The 24,212-nt window shown below is 41.7% G+C and overlaps 1 protein-coding gene across 1 annotated transcript in view; it reads left to right on the forward strand.

Annotated features, from left to right (window-relative positions):
• RAB11FIP1 (RAB11 family interacting protein 1) overlaps positions 1 to 24,212 on the forward strand; it is a 51,961-nt gene that overhangs the window by 12,401 nt on the left and 15,348 nt on the right. The window contains exon 2 of the mRNA XM_038747339.1: positions 5,767 to 6,265. Within this exon, the coding sequence (XP_038603267.1) occupies positions 5,767 to 6,265 (499 nt within the window). The remainder of the gene's footprint in view (positions 1 to 5,766; positions 6,266 to 24,212) is intronic.

Here is a 24,212-nt window from a genome sequence, read left to right on the forward strand (position 1 = left end):
TGAACGAATAATGAATGAATGAATGAACACAGGCGATTGAACGCATGAATAGAGTAGAATGAATAAAATAAATGGAATAGAATGATTGAATAGTCTCCTAGTCTTCTACAGATATATGAATGAATAATGAATGAATTCATTCCTATAATGAATGAATAATGAATGAATGAATGAATACAGGCGATTGAATGCATGAATAGAGTAGAATGAATAAAAATCGAATAGAGTGATTGAATAGTCTTCTGCAGATATATGAATGAATAATGAATGAATTCATTCCTATAATGAATGAATAATGAATGAATGAATGAATGAATACAGGTGATTGAATGAATGGAGTAGAATGAATAAATAAATCGAAGAGAGTGATTGAATAGCCTTCTACATATATATGAATGAATAATGAATGAATTCATTCATATAATTATTCATAATATATATAATTATTATAATTAAAATTATATAATTATAATTATTCATTCATGTAATAAATGAATAATGAATGAATGAATACAGGTGATTGAATTCATTCATTCATAGAATGAATGAATAATGAATGAATGAATACAGGTGATTGAATGCATGAATAGAGTAGAATGAATAAATAAATCGAAGAGAGTGATTGATTAGTCTTCTAGTCCTCTACAGATATATGAATAACGAATGAATGAATAAATACAGGTGATTGAATGCATGAATAGAGTAGAATGAACACAGGTGATTGAATGATAGCATAGAGTAGAATGAATAAATAAATGGAATAGAGTGATTGAATAGTCTTCTACAGATATATGAATGAATAATGAATGAATGAATGAATGAATAATGAATGAATGAATGAATGAACGCAGGTGATTGAATGCACGAATAGAGTAGAATGAATAAATACAGGTGATTGAATGATTGCATAGAGTAGAATGAATAAATAAATTGAATAGAGTGATTGAATAGTCTTCTACAGATATATGAATAATTAATCAATCAATCAATCAATCAATCAATGAACGCAGGTGATTGAATGCATGAATAGAGTAGAATGAATAAATAAATCGAAGAGAGTGATTGACTAGTCTTCTACAGATATATGAATGAATAATGAACGAATGAACACAGGTGATTGAATGCATGAATAGAGTAGAATGAATAAAATAAATCGAATAGATTGATTGAATAGTCTTCTAGTCTTCTAGTCTTCTACAGATATATGAATGAATAATGAATGAATGAATTCATATAATGAATGAATAATGAATGAATGAATGAATACAGGCGATTGAATGCATGAACAGAGTAGAATGAATAAATAAATTGAAGAGAGTGATTGAATAGTCTTCTACATATATATGACTGAATAATGAATGAATGAATGAATGAATACAGGTGATTGAATGAATGAATAAATAAATCGAAGAGAGTGATTGAATAGTCTTCTACATATATATGAATGAATAATGAATGAATGAATACAGGCGATTGAATGCATGAATAGAGTAGAATGAATAAATAAATCGAAGAGAGTGATCAAATAGTCTTGTAGTCTTCTATAGATATATGAATGAATAATGAATGACTAATTAATTAATCAATTAATACGGGTGATTGAATGCATGAATAGAGTAGAATGAATAAATACAGGTGATGGAATGATTGAATAGAGCAGAATGAATAAATAAATCGAAGACAGTGATTGAATAGTCTTCTACAGATATATGAATGAATAATCAATGAATGAATGAATGAACGCAGGCGATTGAATGCATGAATAGAGTAGAATGAATAAAAATCGAATAGAGTGATTGAATAGTCTTCTACAGATAGATGAATGAATAATGAATGAATGAATGAACACAGGTGATCGAATGCATGAATAGAGTAGAATGAATAAAAATCGAACAGTGATTGAATAGTCTTCTGCAGATATATGAATGAATAATGAATGAATGAATGAACACAGGCGATTGAATGCATGAATAGAGTAGAATGAATAAAATAAATCGAATAGAGTGACTGAATAGTCTTCTAGTCTTCTACAGATAGATGAATGAATAATGAATGAATGAATGAATGAACACAGGTGATCGAATGCATGAATAGAGTAGAATGAATAAAAATCGAACAGTGATTGAATAGTCTTCTGCAGATAGATGAATGAATAATGAATGAATGAATGAACACAGGTGATTGAATGCATGAATACAGTAGAATGAATAAAAATCGAACAGAGTGATTGAATAGTTTTCTGCAGATATATGAACGAATAATGAATGAATGAATGAACACAGGCGATTGAATGCATGAATAGAGTAGAATGAATAAAATAAATGGAATAGAATGATTGAATAGTCTTCTAGTCTTCTACAGATATATGAATAAATAATAAATGAATTCATTCCTATAATGAATAACGAATGAATGAATGAATACAGGCGATTGAATGCATGAATAGAGTAGAATGAATAAAAATCGAATAGGGTGATTGAATAGTCTTCTGCAGATATATGAATGAATAATGAATGAATTCATTCACATAATGAATGAATAATGAATGAATGAATGAATGAATGAATGAATACAGGTGATTGAATGAATGGAGTAGAATGAATAAATAAATCGAAGAGAGTGATTGAATAGCCTTCTACATATATATGAATGAATAATGAATGAATTCATTCATATAATTATTCATAATATATATAATTATTATAATTATATAATTATAATTATTCATTCATGTAATAAATGAATAATGAATGAATTAATACAGGTGATTGAATGAATTCATTCATAGAATGAATGAATAATGAATGAATGAATACAAGTGATTGAATGCATGAATAGAGTAGAATGAATAAATAAATCGAAGAGAGTGATTGAATAGTCTTCCACAGATATATGAATGAATAATTAATCAATGAGTGAATGAATGAACACAGGGGATTGAACGCATGAATAGAGTAGAATGAATAAAAATCGAATAGAGGGATTGAATAGTCTTCTACAGATAGATGAATGAATAATGAATGAATGAATGAACACAGGTGATTGAACACATGAATAGAATAGAATGAATAAAATAAATCAAATAGAGTGATTGAATAGTCTTCTAGTCTTCTACAGATATATGAATGAATAATGAATCATTCATATAATGAATAATGAATCATTCATATAATGAATAATGAATGAATGAACACAGGTGATTGAATGCATGAATAGAGTAGAATGAATAAAATAAATGGAATAGAGTGACTGAATAGTCTTCTACAGATATATGAATGATAATGAATGAATGAATGAATGAATGAATGAATATGAATGATAATGAATGAATGAATACAGGTGATTGAATGAATGGAGTAGAATGAATAAATAAATCGAAGAGAGTGATTGAATAGTCTTCTACATATATATGAATGAATAATGAATGAATTCATTCATATAATTATTCGTACTATATACGAATTATTCATGCGTATAATGATAATTATAATTATAATTCATAATAATTCATTCGTATAATGAATGAATAATGAACGAATGAATGAATAAATGCAGGTGATTGAATGATTGCATAGAGTAGAATGAATAAATAAATCGAATAGAGTGATTGAATAGTCTTCTACAGATAGATGAATGAATAATGAATGAATGAATGAACACAGGCGACTGAATGCATGAATAGAGTGGAATGAATAAACACAGGTGATTGAACGATTGCACAGAGTAGAATGAATAAATAAATGGAATAGAGTGATTGAATAGTCTTCTACATATATATGAATGAATAATGATGAATCCACTCATATAATTATTCATACTATATAATTATAATTATTATAATTATAATTATTCATTCGTATAATGAATGAATAACGAACGAATGAATGAATAACTGCAGGTGATTGAACGATTGCATAGAGTAGAATGAATAAATACAGGTGATTGAACGATTGCATAGAGTAGAATAAATAAATGGAATAGAGTGATTGAATAGTCTTCTACATATATATGAATGAATAATGATGAATCCACTCATATAGTTATTCATACTATATAATTATAATTATTATAATTATAATTATTCATTCGTATAATGAATGAATAACGAACGAATGAATGAATAAATGCAGGTGATTGAACGATTGCATAGAGTAGAATGAATAAATAAACCGAATAGAGTGATTGAATAGCTTTCTCCAGATAGATGAATGAATAACGAATGAATGAATGAACACAGGTGATTGAATGCATGAATAGAGTGGAATGAATAAATACAGGTGATTGAATGATTGCACAGAGTAGAATGAATAAATAAATGGAATAGAGTGATTGAATAGTCTTCTACATATATATGAATGAATAATGAATGAATCCATTCATATAATTATTCATACTATATAATTATAATTATTATAATTAGATAATTATAATTATTCATTCGTATAATGAATGAATAATGAATGAATGAATGAATACAGGTGATTGAACGATTGCATAGAGTAGAACGAATAAATAAATCGAATAGAGTGATTGAATAGCTTTCTCCAGATAGAGGAATGAATAACGAATGAATGAACACAGGCGATTGAATGCATGAATAGAGTGGAATGAATAAATACAGGTGATTGAACGATTGCATAGAGTAGAATAAATAAATGGAATAGAGTGATTGAATAGTCTTCTACATATATATGAATGAATAATGATGAATCCACTCATATAATTATTCATACTATATAATTATAATAATTTTATAATTATTCATTCGTATAATGAATGAATAACGAACGAATGAATGAATAAATGCAGGTGATTGAATGATTGCATAGAGTAGAATGAATAAATAAACCGAATAGAGTGATCGAATAGCTTTCTACAGATAGAGGAATGAATAACGAACGAATGAATGAATACAGGTGATTGAATGAATGAATGAATACAGGCGATTGAATGCATGAATAGAGTGGAATGAATAAATACAGGTGATTGAACGATTGCATAGAGTAGAATAAATAAATGGAATAGAGTGATTGAATAGTCTTCTACATATATATGAATGAATAATGATGAATCCACTCATATAATTATTCATACTATATAATTATAATAATTTTATAATTATTCATTCGTATAATGAATGAATAACGAACGAATGAATGAATAACTGCAGGTGATTGAACGATTGCATAGAGTAGAATGAATAAATAAACCGAATAGAGTGATTGAATAGCTTTCTCCAGATAGACGAATGAATAACGAATGAATGAATGAACACAGGTGATTGAATGCATGAATAGAGTGGAATGAATAAATACAGGTGATTGAATGATTGCACAGAGTAGAATGAATAAATAAATGGAATAGAGTGATTGAATAGTCTTCTACATATATATGAATGAATAATGAATGAATCCATTCATATAATTATTCATACTATATAATTATAATTATTATAATTAGATAATTATAATTATTCATTCGTATAATGAATGAATAATGAATGAATGAACGAATACAGGTGATTGAACGATTGCATAGAGTAGAACGAATAAATAAATCGAATAGAGTGATCGAATAGCTTTCTACAGATAGAGGAATGAATAATGAAGGAATGAATGAATACAGGTGATTGAATGAATGAATGAATACAGGCGATTGAATGAATGAATAGAGTGGAATGAATGAATAAAATAAATGGCAGAGAGTGGCGTGTGGGCCGTTCCCTCCCCGGGCCCCGGCTCCTCCTCGTCGTCGTCCTCCCCTCAGGGCGGCCCCACGGCGGGGGCCTCCCCGCCCTGCGCGCATGCGCGCGCGCGCCCGCCCGCGGGCCGAGCGTTGGGGCGCGCGCCCAGGCGGGGGCGTGCCCGGAGCCCTTAAAGGAGCCGGTCCCGTCCCGTCCGAGCCCCGGCCGTCGCGGGTCGGTGGCCATGCCCCCGCCAGCGGGGTCCCGGGGGTCCTGGTCCCCGACCCACGTGCAGGTGACGGTGCTGCGGGCCCGGGGCCTGCGGGCCAAGGGCCCCGGGGGCACCAGCGACGCCTACGCGCTGATCCAGGTGGGCAAGGAGAAGTACGCCACGTCGGTGTCGGAGCGCTGCCCGGGCGCGCCCGTCTGGAGGGAGGAGGCCACCTTCGAGCTGCCGCCGTGGCCGGCCCCCGCCACCCTGCGCCTCACCGTCCTCCACCGAGCCCTGCTGGGCCTCGACAAGTTCCTGGGCCAAGCCGAGGTGGACCTCAGCCACCCACCGCAGGGCCGCACGAAGACCCAGTGAGTCGGAAAAGACGCGTGGTTTCGGTGGGAAGACCCCCCTTCTAGACTGGAAGCCCGCTGCGGGGTAGGGACCGCCCCTGTCGGTTGCCAATTGGACTTCCCAAGCGCTTGGTACTAATAACGATGGCGTTTGCTAAGCGCTTACTCTGTGCAAAGCACTGTTCTAAACGCCGGGGAGGTTGCAAGGTGACCGGGTTGCCCCACTGGGGGCTCACAGTCTTAATCCCATTGTACAGATGAGGGAACTGAGGCACGGAGAAGTGAAGTGACAGCTGACAGGTGGTGGAGCCGGCATTTGAACCCATGACCTCTGACTCCAAAGCCCGGGCTCTTTCCACTGAGCCACGCCGCTTCTGTTAGTACGGTGCTTCGCACACAGCGAGCGCCACGATTGAATGAATGAATACTGGTTTGCTTGTTTTGCCGTCTCTCTCCCCCTTCCAGAGCCCGTTGTTGAGTAAGGACCATCTCTGTATAATAATAACGATGGCATTTATAATAATCATCATAATGGTATTAAGCACTTACTAGGGGCCAAGCGCTGTTCTAAACACTGGAGAGGTTACAGGGTGATCAGGCTGGCCCATCAGGGGCTCGGCCTTCTTTTCCAGATGAGGTCACTGAGGCCCGGAGAAGTGACTTCCCCTAAGTGACACGGCTGACGGTTGGTGGAGCCGGGATTTGAACCCATGACCCGTGACTACCGAGCCACGCGGCTTCTGTATACGTGAGCCCACTGTTGGGTAGGGACTGTCTCTATATGTTGCCAACTTGTGCACTGGGGAGGTTACAGGGCGATCAGGCTGGCCCATCAGGGGCTCGGTCTTCTTTTCCAGGTGAGGTCACTGAGGCCCGGAGAAGTGACTTCCCCAAAGTGACACGGCTGACAGTTGGTGGAGCCGGGATTTGAACCCATGACCCGTGACTACCGAGCCACGCGGCTTCTGTATACGTGAGCCCACTGTTGGGTAGGGACTGTCTCTATATGTTGCCAACTTGTGCACTGGGGAGGTTACAGGGCGATCAGGCTGGCCCATCAGGGGCTCGGTCTTCTTTTCCAGGTGAGGTCACTGAGGCCCAGAGAAGTGACTTCCCCAAAGTGACACGGCTGATAGTTGGTGGAGCTGGGATTTGAACCCATGACCTGTGACTACCGAGCCACGGGGCTTCCCTAATCGTGAGCCCACTGTTGGGTGGGGACCGTCTCTATATGTTGCCAACTTGTGCACTGGGGAGGTTACAGGGCGATCAGGCTGGCCCATCAGGGGCTCGGTCTTCTTTTCCAGGTGAGGTCACTGAGGCCCGGAGAAGTGACTTCCCCAAAGTGACACGGCTGACAGTTGGTGGAGCCGGGATTTGAACCCATGACCTGTGACTACCGAGCCACGGGGCTTCCCTAATCGTGAGCCCACTGTTGGGTGGGGACCGTCTCTATATGTTGCCAACTTGTGCACTGGGGAGGTTACAGGGCGATCAGGCTGGCCCATCAGGGGCTCGGTCTTCTTTTCCAGGTGAGGTCACTGAGGCCCAGAGAAGTGACTTCCCCAAAGTGACACGGCTGATAGTTGGTGGAGCTGGGATTTGAACCCATGACCTGTGACTACCGAGCCACGGGGCTTCCCTAATCGTGAGCCCACTGTTGGGTGGGGACTGTCTCTATATGTTGCCAACTTGTGCACTGGGGAGGTTACAGGGCGATCAGGCTGGCCCATCAGGGGCTCAGTCTTCATCCCCATTTTCCAGATGAGGCCCAGAGAAGTGACTTCCCCGAAGTGACACTGCTGACAGTTGGTGGAGCCGGGATTTGAACCCATGACCTGTGACTACCGAGCCACGCGGCTTCTCTAATCGTGAGCCCACTGTTGGGTAGGGACTGTCTCTATATGTTGCCAACTTGTGCACTGGGGAGGTTACAGGGCAATCAGGCTGGCCCATCAGGGGCTCGGGCTTCTTTTCCAGATGAGGTCACTGAGGCCCAGAGAAGTGACTTCCCCAAAGTGACACGGCTGACAGTTGTGGAGCCGGGATTCGAACCCGTGACCCATGACTCCAAAGCCCCGGCTCTTTCCACTGAGCCACGCGGCTTCTCAGTCTTATTTTCCAGATGAGGTCACTGAGGCCCAGAGAAGTGACTTGCCCAAAGTGACACGGCTGACAGTTGGTGGAGCCGGGACTTGAACCCATGACCCGTGACTCCAAAGCCCCGGCTCTTTCCGCTGAGCCACTCGGCTTCTCTATATGTGAGCCCTCTGTTGGGTAGGGACCGTCTCTATATGTTGCCAACTTGGACTTCCCAAGCGCTTAGTACAGTGCTCTGCACACAGTAAGCGCTCAATAAATACGATTGATGGATTGAGCCCCCCGTGGGGCAACCTGATCACCTTGTAACCTCCCCAGTGCTTCGAACGGTGCTTGGCACATAGTAATCGCTTAATAAATGCCATTATATTCTCTGTGCCCCAGTTCCCTCATCTGTAAAATGGGGATGAAGACTGGGAACCCCCCGTGGGACAACCTGATCACCTTGTAACCTCCCCCTTCTAGACTGGGAGCCCGTTATTGGGTAGGGACCATCTCTGTCGGTTGCCAACTTGGACTTCCCAAGCGCTTAGTACAGCGCTCTGCACACAGCGAGTGCTGCGATTGAATGAATGAATACTGGTCTACTTGTTTTGCCGTCTGTCTCCCCCTTCCAGAGCCCGTTGTTGAGTAGGGACCATCTCTGTATAATAATGATGGCATTTATAATAATCATCATAATGGTATTTATTAAGCACTTACTAGGTGCCAAGCGCTGTTCTAAGCACTGGGGAGGTTACAGGGTGATCAGGCTGGCCCATCAGGGGCTCAGTCTTCTTTTCCAGGTGAGGTCACTGAGGCCCAGAGAAGTGACTTGCCCAAAGTGACACAGCTGACAGTTGGTGGAGCCGGGATTTGAACCCATGACCCGTGACTCCAAAGCCCCGGCTCTTTCCACTATATGTTGCCGAATTGTACTTTCCAGGCGCTTACTAAATACGATGGAACGAACGGATGGATGAAAGGGCGTGGGTTCAAATCCCGGCTCCGCCAACTGTCAGCTGGGTGGCTTTGGGCGAGTCACTCCTCTGGGCCCCCAGTTCCCTCATCTGTAAAATGGGGATGAAGACTGGGAGCCCCCCGTGGGACAACCTGATCACCTTGTATCCTCCCCAGCGCTTAGAACAGTGCTTGGGCACATAGTAAGCGCTTAATAAATGCCATTGTCATTATTATTATTGGCATTCTCTATGCCCTAGTTCCCTCTTCTGTAAAATGGGGATGAAGACTGGGAGCCCCCCGTGGGACAAGATGATCACCTTGTATCCTCCCCAGTGCTTAGAACAGTGCTTGGCACATAGTAAGCGCTTAATAAATGCCATTGTCATTATTATTATTGGCATTCTCTATGCCCGAGTTCCCTCTTCTGTAAAATGGGGATGAAGACTGGGAGCCCCCCGTGGGACAAGCTGATCACCTTGTATCCTCCCCAGTGCTTAGAACAGTGCTTGGCACATAGTAATCGCTTAATAAATGCCATTATTATTATCTCTGTGCCCCAGTTCCCTCGTCTGTAAAATGGGGATGAAGACTGGGAGCCCCCAGTGGGACAACCTGATCACCTTGTAACCTCCCCAGCGCTTAGAACAGCGCTGACCCCTTCTCCCTGTTTCGTTTTGTTGTCTGTCTCCCCCTTCTAGACCGGGAGCCCGTTGTTGGGTAGGGACCGTCTCTCTGTGTTGCCGACTTGGACTTCCCAAGCGCTTAGTACAGTGCTCTGCACACAGTAAGCGCTCAATAAATACGATTGAATGAATGAATACTGGTCTACTTGTTTTGCCGTCTGTCTCCCCCTTCCAGAGCCCGTTGTTGAGTAGGGACCATCTCTGTATAATAATAACGATGACATTTATAATAATCATCATAATGGTATTTATTAAGCGCTTACTAGGTGCCAGGCGCTGTTCTAAGCACTGGGGAGGTTACAGGGTGATCAGGCTGGCCCATCAGGGGCTCAGTCTTCACCCCCATTTTCCAGATGAGGTCACTGAGGCCCAGAGAAGTGACTTGCCCAAAGTGACACAGCTGACAGTTGGTGGAGCCGGGATTTGAACCCATGACCTGTGACTCCAAAGCCCCAGCTCTTTCCACTGAGCCACGCGGCTTCTCTATATGTTGCCGAATTGTACTTTCCAGGCGCTTAGTCCAGTGCTCTGCGCAGAGTCAGCGCACAATCAGTATGACCGATCGATTGGGGAGGAGAAGGAGGGCTTTCAGGGCGTCCAGAAAGATGGGACTGGAACCCGTTGTGGGCAGGGAATGTGACTGTTTATTGTTGTGTTGCCCTCTCCCAAGCACTTAGTACAGTGCTCTGCGCTCAGTAAGCTCTCAATCAATACAACCGATCGATTGGGAGGGACTTGGGGGGCTATCAGGGTGTCGAGAGGGAGGGGACTGGAACCCGTTGTGGGCAGGGAATGTGACAGTTTATTGTTGTGTTCTCTCCCAAGCGCTTAGTACAGTGCTCTGAGCACTTTCAGCGCCCAATAAATACGATCGATCGATTGGGAGGGACTTGGGGGGCTATCAAGGCGTCGAGAGGGAGAGGACTGGAGCCCGTTGTGGGCAGGGAATGCTTTATTGCCGTGTTGTACTCTCCCAAGCGCTTAGTACAGTGCTCTGTGCACAGTAAGCGCTCAATCAATACGACCGATCGATTCGGGGGGACTTGGGGGACTTTCAGGGTGTCGAGAGGGAAGGAACTGGAACCTGTTGTGGCCAGGGAATGTGACTGTTTATTGCCGTGTCGTACTCTCCCAAGCGCTTAGTACAGTGCTCTGAGCACAGTCAACGCTCAGTGACTACGATTGATCGATTGGGGAGGGGAAGGGGGCTTTCAGGACGTTCAGAGGGAGGAGACTGGAGCCAGTGTGGGCAATGTGACTGTTTATTGTTGTGTTGTACTGTCCCAAGCTCCGAGTACAGTCAGCGCTCAATCAATCAATCAGTCGTATTTATTGAGCGCTTACTGTGTGCAGAGCACTGTACCAGGCGCTTGGGAAGTACAAGTTGGCAACATCTAGAGACAGTCCCTACCCAACAGTGGGCTCAGAGTCTAAAAGGGGGAGACAAAGAACAAAACCAAACATACTAACAAAATAAAGTAAATAGAATAGATATGTACAAGTAAAATAGAGTAATAAATATGTACAAACATATATATATATATATATAGGTAATATACATTACCTCATCTGTAAAAATGAGGATGAAGACTGTGAGCCCCCGGTGGGACAACCTGATCACCTTGTAACCTCCCCAGCGCTTAGAACAGTGCTTTGCACATAGTAAGCGCTTAATAAATGCCATCATTATTATTATTATTATTATTGTTAAATAAGATGGAATGAATGAATGAGACCTCCTCAGGAGATAAAGCTATGGGAGAGAGCTTCAGTAGGAGATTTAGGTTGTGGCAAGGAGGGGAGAGTGTGACCCTGCCAACCTGGGACCCCCCCCCAGCTTTCTACCGGGCGGCTCTTGGGCGCCCAGGGCACTTTCTTAAAAGGGGGTGGTGAGGGAAGAGGGGAGACCCTCTGTGATTTTGAATGATCCAGTGACCCAGGCAAGGGTGGCATTGATGGCACGTTCCCCATTCCCCAGGCCTCCTCCCTGCATGAATCTGAGCAACAAGTGGGGTGAGGGTTCTCCACTCATCAACTGAGGGTTAGAATGCACAGTTTAATCATTGATTAATATTTATGGGGCATCTACTGGGTGTACGTCATGGCTCCGTACCAGGTATTTTGAGCTCTGCGAGGCCTGGGATGAATCAGAATGGGGTCACCCTTCAGAGAGAGGCTCATTATCTTACTGACACTACACATTCAGGGATTAGACTCCGAGGGACAGAAAAGACTCAACGGCTGTTTTGTGATTTTTTTGGATGGGGTTTAACCTTCCCGCCTCAGTTTCCCCATTGGCAAAGCAGGGCTAATAGCGACCCATCTCACAGGGCAGTTGTGAGAGTATGTTGAGATAAATGGCATGAAAGTGCTTTGGAAAAGTCAAAACACCCGATGATACAAAAGAAGAGAAATGGTTTGGTGGCTCTTTTCGGAGCAAGAAATCCAGGTTTTTAGGATTTCTGAATGATGGCTAGGTACAGAGGGACTCAAGTGGGCCAGGAAGCTGGGAGTGTTCAAAAGTCAGACCTTTAATGTCGGTGTTGTCTTTGGAATTCTGCTCAGTATGTGATTTTGTATTTCTGAGGAGTGGCAGGCCTAAGAAGGGGCATGCTAATCTGGACACATAATGATAATAATAATTATGGTACTCGTTAAGCCCTTACTATGTGCCAAGCACTGTTCTAAGCACTGGGCCAGATACAAGTTAATCAGGTTGGACACAGTCTCTGTCCCGCACAGGGCTCACACTCTTGATCCCCCTGAGGAAACTGAGGCCCAGAGAAGATAAGCGACGTGCCCAAGGTCACGCGGCAGATTTATGGCAGAGCGGGGATTAGAAACCAGGTCCTCTAACTCCCAGGCCCATGTTCGATCCACTAAGCTACACGGGGGCACCCAAGTCTAGTAAAGCCCCTGTTCACTGCCCAAAAGGCAATAAACAGAGTCTTTGGGAAAAGTGAGAAGAGGAGGTTTTAACAAAATGAACTTAAGAGGTAGAAAGCGACTGCTATTTTCCATTGGTCAGGGGAGGGAAAAATGCCATTTTATCTATCGATCAGCTAGAGCTTTCACAGTGGCCTCAATCTGGCTGCCTCTCCAGCTTCATCTATGAAGTGTTAGAACATACACTTTACTTCAAATCTGAGAAATATGGTCATTTTCCCGGAGCAGGGATCTGGAAGATGTCCAGGTTCTTTTGCTTTGGCAATTACTCATCATGGGGCCTTTGGCACTCATTTGGTCTCTAGATGCCAGAGTGTGGCAGCTTATGAAATGGGGTTACTACTTCACAAAGGGTGTTGTCAAGTTTAATTGGTATTTGTAAAACATTCTGAAGTTCCTGGATTAAAGGAAACTACTATATACAAAATCCTAATCCTGCTTTGTGTGAAACCTCGCCTGTTTCTTTTAGGGGTTTATTCTGCTACTCAGGCTTTTCTCATCCCCTTCAGTTTAATAAGTACATTTTCAAATGGTCACCCCTACACTTTTAGTGGTTAATTAAGCCTTCTTTTGATTATATAGGATTGAACTTGGGAAGGCTAGGGCTTGGTTTTAAATGCTTTATAATTTTAGAGAATCGTTCTACCGCTTCTCTACGCTGTAGCCAAGTTATATAGCCCCGTCTACAGAGCGAAACTCCAGCTTTCCTGGGGCTTGCTAAATTGCTGTGATAGCACATAGCCTTTGTGCAGTTGGGCTAACGAAAGAGCCACCGTAAAGGTTCTGCCAGAACATTGCAGAGGTTTGGAAAGTATGACATGCTACCCTGAATTCAGGGCTGCTCAGAGAAAGAAACTGGTTAGGCTGGGAAAGCCAATCGAAGTAATTAGTAGTCACTTGACTCCACCTGAGACAATAAAAACACCCAAACCTTTTACAGAGTCTGCAAAATCTTTAGTCTCTGAATAGCCAACTTAAAAGAAAGTTAAAGCTATAATAAGCCAGGTTTTTTTTTCTCTGGGTAGAGACCAACTTTTATCATTCATCTCAGGATTTTGTCTATGGAGGAAAAATGAATAAAATTCAGTTGTTGGAGGCTTATGGTGTTTGAGTTCCAAATGGTTACTGAATATGTTAGAGTAGTAATTATAGTATTTATTAAGCACCTAGTCTGGGCAGAGCAGAGTACTAAGCATGGGGAAAAAATACACAGGTGAAAATTTGATACTAAATGCCACCCGATTCTGTCAGCTTGCCCACACTCAGATATGAAATTCCAGTCCTCACTTCCATTTTGGGACCTTGAATTCCAATTTATACTTTGATACTTTGTTTTTGGTAGAAAAAGAATTTTTAAAGGGCATTAGTTAATTTACTGTCCTTAAGATAATAGGGCTAAAACCGAACAGGCTCTGGGAACTATGAGAAATGTCAATGCCGACAGGAAGGTAGAAAATCATTCTAAAATGAGGAAAGGTTTGGTGAAAGGAGATGAATAAATTGAATGTGTCCAAAATTACCCCTGGACTAATTAAAAAGAGGTTGACAATTGATTACATAATTTTTTTTGAGAACTGATGTTGGACTGACTAAGGTACCTGCCCAAAGCCTGGAAAAAGCAGGGTCGGGGGAAAAGAAGTATAATCCTAAGAATTGTAGATGTGTCGATTTTTACTTCCAAACCTGGAAAATACAGAAATATCTCTTTAAAAATCTCTACGAGGGCACAGTGTATTAAAAAAAAAATCAAAATGACTTTCTGAAGAGTAAATTCTCTTAATTAAATTTTCATTTGTGACAGAACATCGTTGCTTAGTGATTAGAAGGATATACTAGGGATTATATAATGTGACCTGGATGTGCAAGGGAATTAAGAAGTGTCGATGCTGATTGAGAAAGGGAAAACGTGATTTAGATCTCTGTGCTGTCAGGTGTGTGCACTCACAGCTACTCAGTGCCGTCCTTTCCAGAATTTAAGTACGGCCCTATCCGGAGAGAAGGAGGTAGGCTAGGTGACTTTTGAGGACTTATCCAATCTTAAGATTCAAATGATTCCCCACGAGCCCTCCTATGCTTGCCTTTGGTTGAATGCATAGTAGATGTTTTCAACAAATGAGGGTCTGTTGTTATTGATTTTGAATTAGGTACTTTTTCGTCTCTGGTAGTTGCTGAAACACCCTCATTCAAGGTGGTATGGTTAAACGTACCGGAAACTTCTCCTTTCTCACCGTGCCACAGAGCACTTATTTTCAAACTGAGAGAAGGTCAAGGAAACAAAATTGTCAGCATCCTGAGGGGAGAGTTTTCTGCAGATACTGAGACAACAAACCTCAGACTGTTCACGCTATGTGATGAAATGACTAAGAAGGGGGAATGTACCTTAAAAATTGTTGCCTAGAAGATTTTAAAGACAGTTGATGCCATTTTATTCATTCATTCATTCATATTTATTGAGTGTTTACTGTGTGCAGAGCACTGTACTAAGTGCTTGGAAAGTACAATGTACAATTTGATAACAGAGACAGTCCCTACCCAACAACGGGCTGTGTATATGACTATGCGATAATACTATTTGATTTTTAAGGTATCTAGTGACCTTTGAGAAAGTTGGTACTCCATTCTCTAGACTGGTATTTCCCCTGTAAACTGTAAACTTATTGTGGGCAGGGAATGTACTTACCAACTCTTGTGCTGTGCTCTTCCAAATGCTCAGTACAGTGCTCTGCACACAATAAGCACGATTGATTGATTTCTCTTTTTCCTTCCACAGAGTTATAAGGAGTGACTTGATGAGAATGCCTAAGCTTAGCATTGGATGTGAGCCAGGGACAGGGGACTATGCCTTCAGTATCCAAAGTAGCTCTTGTAATAAAGTGAGGTCATGTAATAAACAGACGACTCTATGGCGGTAATAACTAGATCACTTCTTTGAATCACTCTGTGGCTTCCATTGGAATCTTTTCATCTTATTTTTTTTAAATTTCCACAATTGAATTCAGGTTTTGTCTACTTTGTAGTTATCGCTTATCTCGTGTTGATACTGTCTGTATCTTTTAGCTACAGTTTCTTTCTTTTATAACTTTACTGCATTAATTACAAATACATTTCTCATTCTGTACTGCTTTAGAAGTTATCCCATTTCTGAGTAATATGGAACTATTAGTATGTTTTGTAACTTGGTGAAAATATAGTTTATGAAGGCCAGTAGTAGCTCATCTTGATCTCTTTCAAATTAAGAAAGACTATCACTGGCCCAATAAAGAAAAGTGAGGGTATTATTTTGCAACTTGAATTTTGCATTACTTTGAGTGGGATTTCACTAGAAGACTGGGACCCAGACTGGTTAGGTCAAGTGCCTTCTGAATTATGTTTGTTTAGTGGGCCTTTTTTCTTTTTTAAGGCCCAAACTGTTTGCATGACCTACCTTTGACTCTCCACTTTCACTAAATGGCCAAATACTTTTTGAAGAACCCAATCATATAAGTACAAATACTTTTTTTTGGAAATTTGAAAAAGAAAGAAAAGCTTTGAGATAGTAACTGAAATAGTAACTTCTTCTTTTACTTTTCAAACATTCTTGCAGCTAAGATTTTCATTTTGTTTTTTAAGTAGGTCTGCCAGACATTTTGTAGCAGGCCATTTCACCCTGCCTCGGCATCCTGAAGAGAGATGAATACCATTAGGTGACTGTTTTAGGCCACGGCACCTCCCTAGATTAATCTGGAATCTGTTGAAGTTCTTCAAGACATTCCTCCAAGGTGACTGCCATGTTTTAGGACTCTCTCCATGCCACCCACCTCTGACTGCTAGCCATAACCTCTGCTGTAAGAACCCAAACATATGCCTGCAGCTGTAGTCACAGATTACCCCATTATATTTACCTCTTGGGAGGTAGTTTTATTTTACATTTTTGACCTACCCGAAAGTAGGCACTTAGTGGAGACTCTGTTATAAAAGACTAAAACTCTTGGCCATATCATTTGGAGCACTTAGTACAGTGCTGTGCACACAGTAAGTGCTCAGTAAATACGACTGAATGAATATACTTTCCAGTTCAAGGTCTGGTTGAATTTGCTTGTCATCCAGGACCAGTCTGTCAGGTAACTTTGTAGACAGCAGGTGCATCTGGCAAAGAAGCCGTTTTGGGGATTAATGAAAGAAATAACTTTCCTTCAGGTGGAAGCCTGTAGGCTGTGAGGGAGCAGTTTGGGAATTTAGTCTCTTGGAAGCTCCAGTGAGCTGATGAGGAGTGCAAATGAGCATTGTAATTAAATGTGCAATAGACTCTGCCTGAGTATGGTAGCCTGAATTATAGGATAGTTGGGTAGGGACTTTTGGGAAATCCCAGAGAAATAACTCAGTTCCGCGATGAGAAATAACTCAGTTCCGCGATGCTTTTGAAGGGGAAGCACTAGGCCGACTTCAACTGAAAACAATGAATTCTTCCAGGAAGACTGTCTGCGAAGGCCTCTTTCTTTCTTCCTTTGAAGAAGTGAGATAACTTGTCTGTAAGCTCCTTTTGGGCAGGGATCCTGTCTACCCACCCTATTGTATTCTGTACCAGTTCCTAGTACAGCGCTCAATAAAAACCACTGATTGACTTGATATGACCCAGCCACCCAACTTCTTTCCAATAAATATTCATAAAGGATACATACAACTCCTGGAATAATACTTCTGTAGGGTTTTGTATGCACTTTTAGTAACTTTTATTAACTGTGTCACCCACACCACTGAAATTGACCCTTTTCCATGACTACTTATTTTTGCTAAATTGGAATTCATTTTTTGAAGTATTTGATGGAACCTTTCTTGATATAACTTGTTAACAGGATACGTTATCGGTTCTGGGATTTTACCAGAAACTTTTTCTTAGGCTTTCAAAATAAATCAAGAGAGTATGTCCTGAGTTGGATAATCATTGGTTGTTGTCATTTGGGAGACCATGGTAGTTTCTCTTTAGTATAGAGCAAAATGTTTTAATTCATTATTATTTCTTCTCTGCTGGTGGATTGGGTGGTGCAGTGCATCATCTTTTTTGCTCCCTTCTTTAAATTCTCTGACTTTGTGCTTAACCAAGTCCCACCCTCCCTTCATGGGAGCCAGACCCGGAAAGAGAATGACCAGTGACTTTTTTCCCCCCTTGAAAATGTCGTGTTTGTGAAACATACAGAGAAACCTCAATGGAAAGAGCATTGGCCTGGGAGTTAGAAGACCTGCCTCAGGTCTGTTGTGTGATCTTGAGCAAGTCACTTAGCTTCTCTGTGTCTCAGCTACCTCAACTATAAATGGGATTAAAACCCACTCCCTCATACTTAGACTGTGAGCCCTATATGGGACAGGAACTATGTTCAACCTGATTAAATTGTATCTACCCCAGTGCTTAGAACGGTGCCTGGAGCATAATAAGCACCTAACAAATATTATTATTATTTATTATTATTATTCAGAGACTTCTGGATCGTGATCAAGTTTTGGTAAACATTGCGGAGGGATACCTTAAGGAAAATTGGACTTGGTAGCAAAAAGACTTGGTAGGTTTTTTATTAGCCCTAATTTAGCAGGACCATTAAATTAATCCGTTCCACTTAGGTACAAAGGGATTGCTTAAGAAATTCTTCTATTAATATTTTTAGGAGTCTCCTTTTCTCTCCTTGGGGGTGGAGGGGAGACGGGGAGGCTCTCTCACCACCATCTTCACTCTGCAAAAAAAAAAGCCCCAAGTAATAAACCCTTAAGTTTTATAGGGAAACTAGGTACTGCAGTTCCAAACAAATCTCTCTTCATTCTCCTCCCTTCCTGCTTCTTTGTTTTCATCTGTGTGCCGTTGATAATCTCAGTGGGTTAGAAGGAGGGGAGGTTATGACTACTGAGGAGGAGTTTAAGTTGCGTGCCAGGAGAGCAGCTGACTGAGGGCTAATCCACCACCAAAAGAATTTTGACTCTCTCATCTCCAACCTTTGATTTTCTGGGTTTTGCTGTTGGTATTAGCTCCTAGACCAAATGATGTGGTGTGGCTATAAATAGCCTTTGTTTCTGCCAGAGTCGCTGTTTTCAGGGATTAGTGTCCAAAAGACATTTCTACTGCCCTGGTTATTTGAAAAGGGCTATGGGCATAGTCAATGATCGGTAGCCCCTTATGCCCCAGTACTTTCTGTACAAGATAGATTAGTCTGCATGGAGCTAGGTGAAGATGGCCAGCCACTTTGTCCAACAACAGAACTTGTTAGACCACATACCTTCTGAAGGTTATAAACTTTTATAGGTTATAAACATGACTGCCTCTGTTTTCTATATTGCTATGCTTGTCCCAAGCTACTGATGGGAATGTCAGGACATTTTACCCAAAAGAATCTGGAGCCCTTCTAAGGGACCTACAGCATCAGCAAAATGACCTTTAAATTGCATCTTGCAGGGACCAACAAAATTCAAGTTGAGGAATGTTTTTCCCTTCTGGTTCCCCCTCCCAAATCATTAATCCTCCAGGATGAAGCATTTAGGTCAGCACTACTGAGAGGACTGATGCTTAGATAGGGCATGAATATTTCCAATGAGAAGTGGGCAAAATGACACCTCTGCTCACCAACTAGGGCTGTAAAAATCCCCTGTAATTAACAGTTACTTTAAAGGCTAAAAGTTTTCTGGGAGATGTTAAATGTCACCCACCTGTGTCCCTCATGGAGATGGAGGTGGTCTGGGCTGTGTAGAATCAGGAGGAAGCAGAAATTCACTCACAGGGATGAATAGACTTTGGGTGAGTGTTGCAGCACCTTGATATTTGAAGCCCGCAGGAGCCACTGACCTCTCACTACTTTAGGAAGCTGAAAAACTTTCGACAGGGATTGTGTCTCTGATTTTTATTGTATGTTCCCAAACACCCAGGCCACCACCTTGTACAAAGTCAGTGCCCAGGGATGATGACCATAGAAATCATTGGTTTATTCTGTCGGGAATTCCAGAGTATAGGGAGTTTCTTTTCATGTAAGGTTATTTTCCTGAAATTTGTCTTGAGCATCTGTGAACGCTTGCCCGAATAAATATTTGATATAGGGTTGGATCTCATCCCTCATGGCTTTCATTCTTAATCAATGAAGCCATCATTTGTGCTCTGTGGAATGTTTTGGAAGATAGAGAAGTTTGCTTCAGCAGTAGAAATAGACTTGAGTCCTACCAGTCAGTCTTCTAGGGAGTGAGCATGAACGACTGCAAGCCGTAACCGTGGGAGCTTGTTTTTTTCCAGTAGCCGGAACAGACTATCCTACCCTTCCTTATTCTGACATTTGGCTGAACTGCAGGGTGGGGTTGGGGGCGTGAAAGAGAGCGATTCTCGGTGTCTGTATGGACTCCAGGTTCTGAAGCAAAGTAGCAGCCTTTAGACTTGAAATTCCTTAATTGGTCTGGACTGAGCTGAAAGTCTCTAAATGGCCATTTAAAGAGCTAACACTGATGGGGAAGAAACCACAGAATTTTAATATCACTGGGCTGCTCCTGAGTGGCTCCTTCATACAAATATGTTTCCAGGCCCTCCCCAAGCCTTCTAAATTTGTGTTTCTCAAATCAAATGTAGCTGTAGTTTTTAGTGCTAGGTACTGCTCTCCCAAGTCTCCCTGCCCAGCCATCTCTGCCTAGGATTCCCACCTGGAGTCCTGGCCCAGTGTTTTCATAAGAAGTAGCTTCCTTCTTCTGAGAGGGGCAGTGGGAAAGGGGAAGGAGATTAAAGCTGGGAATGACACACAAAGCTACAGAGGTCCACTGAGAAAAATGCTGTTATCTCCGGGCTCTTTGTTCTAGCCGCCACATGGTCTCACTTTCCCTTCGCCATCCTGGGCGTCACTCTTGCTTCACAACCTCCCCACTCCTCATCCTACCACCTTGGCTCCCCTCTCCCCTTTATCTATCTTCTCCGTCCCCCACTTCCTTCCATCAGCTCCCTTTCCCCCTGCCCTAATCACCTACTTTTCATCCTGGGTTGGGTGCTTCACTGCTCCTACCCCCTGACACTGCCACACCCTCACAAGAGACCAAATGGCTTCCACCACCACCCTGGGAAAGGAGATTGGTTTGTTTTGTGGCCCATTGCCATAGCCACAAACTGCACCTGGAGAACTTGGATGCGTCAGCGGCCTCTGACCTAAAGCAGAGCGGCAGTGGCAGAAATACTGCAGGGGCTGCAGTCCTGAGGACCACATTTGAGAAACACTCCTGGCCGCATAGCCACAATTTCTCTTTTCCATCTCCTTTTATTCCCCTGAGCATATAAAAACTTCATCTCAACCTTTTATCAGGGCAGTTGTGAAGTAAAATGATTAAATTCATTTTGTTTTTCATACATGCCTTTGACCAAGGAAGCATGAAGGAAGCAGAGAGAGTTTTCATACAAGGATTTTAAAGGGAAGAGAATCTTTTCCATATCCTACAGTTATGAATTTGCTAGCGATTTCAAACTGAGGTAAACTCGATGGCGTACGTATGGCATCGTGTTCTGATCATTTGACTAGTTGCATTTTATTTTTTTCTGCCTTTTACATGTGGAAGACAAAAACCACAGGGGTGAATAGCAGCCTGTTATTTGTGCAGCTTGTACATTTATCTGCTAGAGGAATGTTTACAGAATTTTCCAGGATATATGCTGGATTTAAAAAAAAATGTTTGGAATGTTAGCATTAGGGTTTTCTCTCTGAGCAGAAGTGCCTTGTCCTTTGGACCAAGAAAATGATCCCAACCCCAATTTCTGAGATAATGAGAGCTTCTGAATTGTACCCAAAACGTCAGTCTAACCTTAGCACACATCCACCCCCTATCTTCACATTCTTCCAATGATAATAATAATGATGATATATTTGCTGAGCGCTTACTAAGCGCTGGGGTGGATACAAGCAAATTGGGTTGGACATGTCCCTCTCCCACGTGGGACTCAAAGTCTCAATCTCCATTTTACAGATAGGGAACTGAGGCCCAGTGAAGTGACTTGCCCCAAGGTCACACAGCAGACAAGTGGCAGAGCCGGGATTAGAACCCAGGTTTTGTTATTCAGTACTGTTAGGATGAATCTATAAGATCACTTTGCAGAACAACTTAAAACCTATTTGGTCAATGACAAATATAAAGTCTGTACTTTGGATTTTTCAGGTTAAGGTATTTGTCAGTCAGCTTGGTAAACTTTCCAGCATTTTGTTTATGGCTCATTCCTTTGTAAGTAGCCCCTTTGTGGATTGAGGTTAGTGGTTGCCTGTGAGTATTTAATAAAACCCCAGAGCTATATACAAAGTCAATCTTAGTGATAAGAATAATAGCAGGACTCAAAGTAATAATTAAGCACCCCTTCCTACTCTTTCCTAATCACTTGTTGGCTTGCAGTAACTACCGAATGGGACAGAACTACTTGAAAAGGGCTGAAATCTTGCGCAGGTAGTTACGTCTCTGTGAGCGAATCCACTTTTTATAGCCTGAAGTCCTTGGTGCTCTTTCTCATCTTACATTCGGTTTTCGGCTTGCCCAGGTGCATATGAAAATAGGCTTCATTAACAAGTGGTGGGTGTTTTAGTCATGTCCAGGTTGTGCTGAAGTTTCCAAAACAAATCCAATCCGGCCGCTGGTCGTTGTGGTAGGGTGCTGACCTCGTCTTATTGAGTAATTGGTCCCTGGGGAAGACTCCTGGGTTGGTTGTATGATGATTGCGTAGCTACTCTAAGAGTAAACAGATGTTATTAGCATCATTCCTCTCTGAACGGAGGGCCTATTCCCAATAGCTGTTGAGTGACATTCTTTGAACGCCTGCAACGGCTTTACTTCACTTTGGAAATATTTTAGCCAACTCAGTGTAGTAGAGAGTGCTCTGTGGAATGGCTGGCATTGTATTTGGAGAATAAGACCCGTTTGGAACCTGAGCAGCTCAGAGGCACACTTTGGAATAAATAAGCACTCCCCCAAATCACAAACTGTCTGGGTAAATTTCTTCAGTTAAAGGTGAAGTACTACTTGTGTGGGTTCTTGATGTCTGAATTCCGTATATATTTGGGCAGGGTAAAGTCCTACTGTTTGTGCTGTCTCAGATGTTCTTGTTAGTTACCCTTTTGGGGGAATTTAAGAGAAACTCTAGATTATCAAGGAGGCGTCATTTATCACATTATCCCTTGGGGAGAAAATACAAATACTGTAATCTTTTCAACCTTTGAATGATAAATAGGCAAGCAATTCATGATATGTGCAGGAGGATTCAGGAAGGAAAGTATGAATTGCTGCTATGAGTATTTTAACTATCTGGAGTAATTCAAGCTCTTTCCCTCTTCCCTGCTGGCCCCATTCTTAAACCCCACGTGGTTTGGTCGGAAAATGGCAATCTATGCATTCTTTAAGTTTACAAACTTCTAGCCCACACAGTTTTCAACAGAGCCCTGGAAGAATTTCATTAACTCAACAAGAGTATCTGCTTTTGACTTGTGCCTGCCTCTGAATCCATTTTCTCTCGTCCTTGTGGTTGCTTAAAACTAACTCCCTTAAAATGAAATTCCTTTTATGATTAGTGGCTTCGAAATAATTTGCTTTGAAGGAATTCTATTTTGAGACTGCGCCTTCATCGCCAAGTACTGATGTAATGCCAAAACGACCTTAGAAAAAGAGAACTAGGAGATAGCTCAGAGCAAGCCGAGAACCCAGTATTTCAACTTCTTTTGGGTCACTGTCATCATCCTCCTTATCTTCAGTGTAGGATGAGCTGAAGTGTGCGCTGCAAGCACACTTGGTATTGACTGCTGAAAGCACGGAGGAAATCACACCTCGTATTTTGGTAAAGCCAGTTTCCTTGAGTCCCTGGCTATCATCTTAAGTAGGTTACTAAAGTGAATCCTGATTGAGAGTACCGGATGTCATGGTTGTAGTGATGACTCTATAGTCCACCAGAGATGGAAGTTTCCTCCAGTAGGCATTGTCAAGCGGATCTTTTTTTTTCCCCTTCAGACTTCTGGGTATCGTTTTTAGTTTTTACTGCAGCTAGGTTGATACTTCCACACGAGAAGCAGTGTGGTTTAGAGGGAAGAGCACGAGCCTGGGAGTTAGAGGACCCTGGTTTCTAATCCCGCCTCACTTGCCTGCTGTGTCACCTTGGGCAAGTCACTTAACGTCTCTGTGCTTCAGTTTCCTGATCTGTAGAATGGGGATTCAATACTTTGTTCTCCCTTCTACTTAAAATGTGAGCCCCGCAGGAGACCTGATGATCTTATGTCTACCACGGTGCTTAGTACAAATGCCACAGTTATTGCATCAGTATATTTTCAGATATTTGCATAACCTAATAA

The sequence above is a fragment of the Tachyglossus aculeatus genome, chromosome 5, assembly GCF_015852505.1.
Source record: "Tachyglossus aculeatus isolate mTacAcu1 chromosome 5, mTacAcu1.pri, whole genome shotgun sequence".
In the NCBI taxonomy this organism is placed as follows: domain Eukaryota; kingdom Metazoa; phylum Chordata; class Mammalia; order Monotremata; family Tachyglossidae; genus Tachyglossus; species Tachyglossus aculeatus.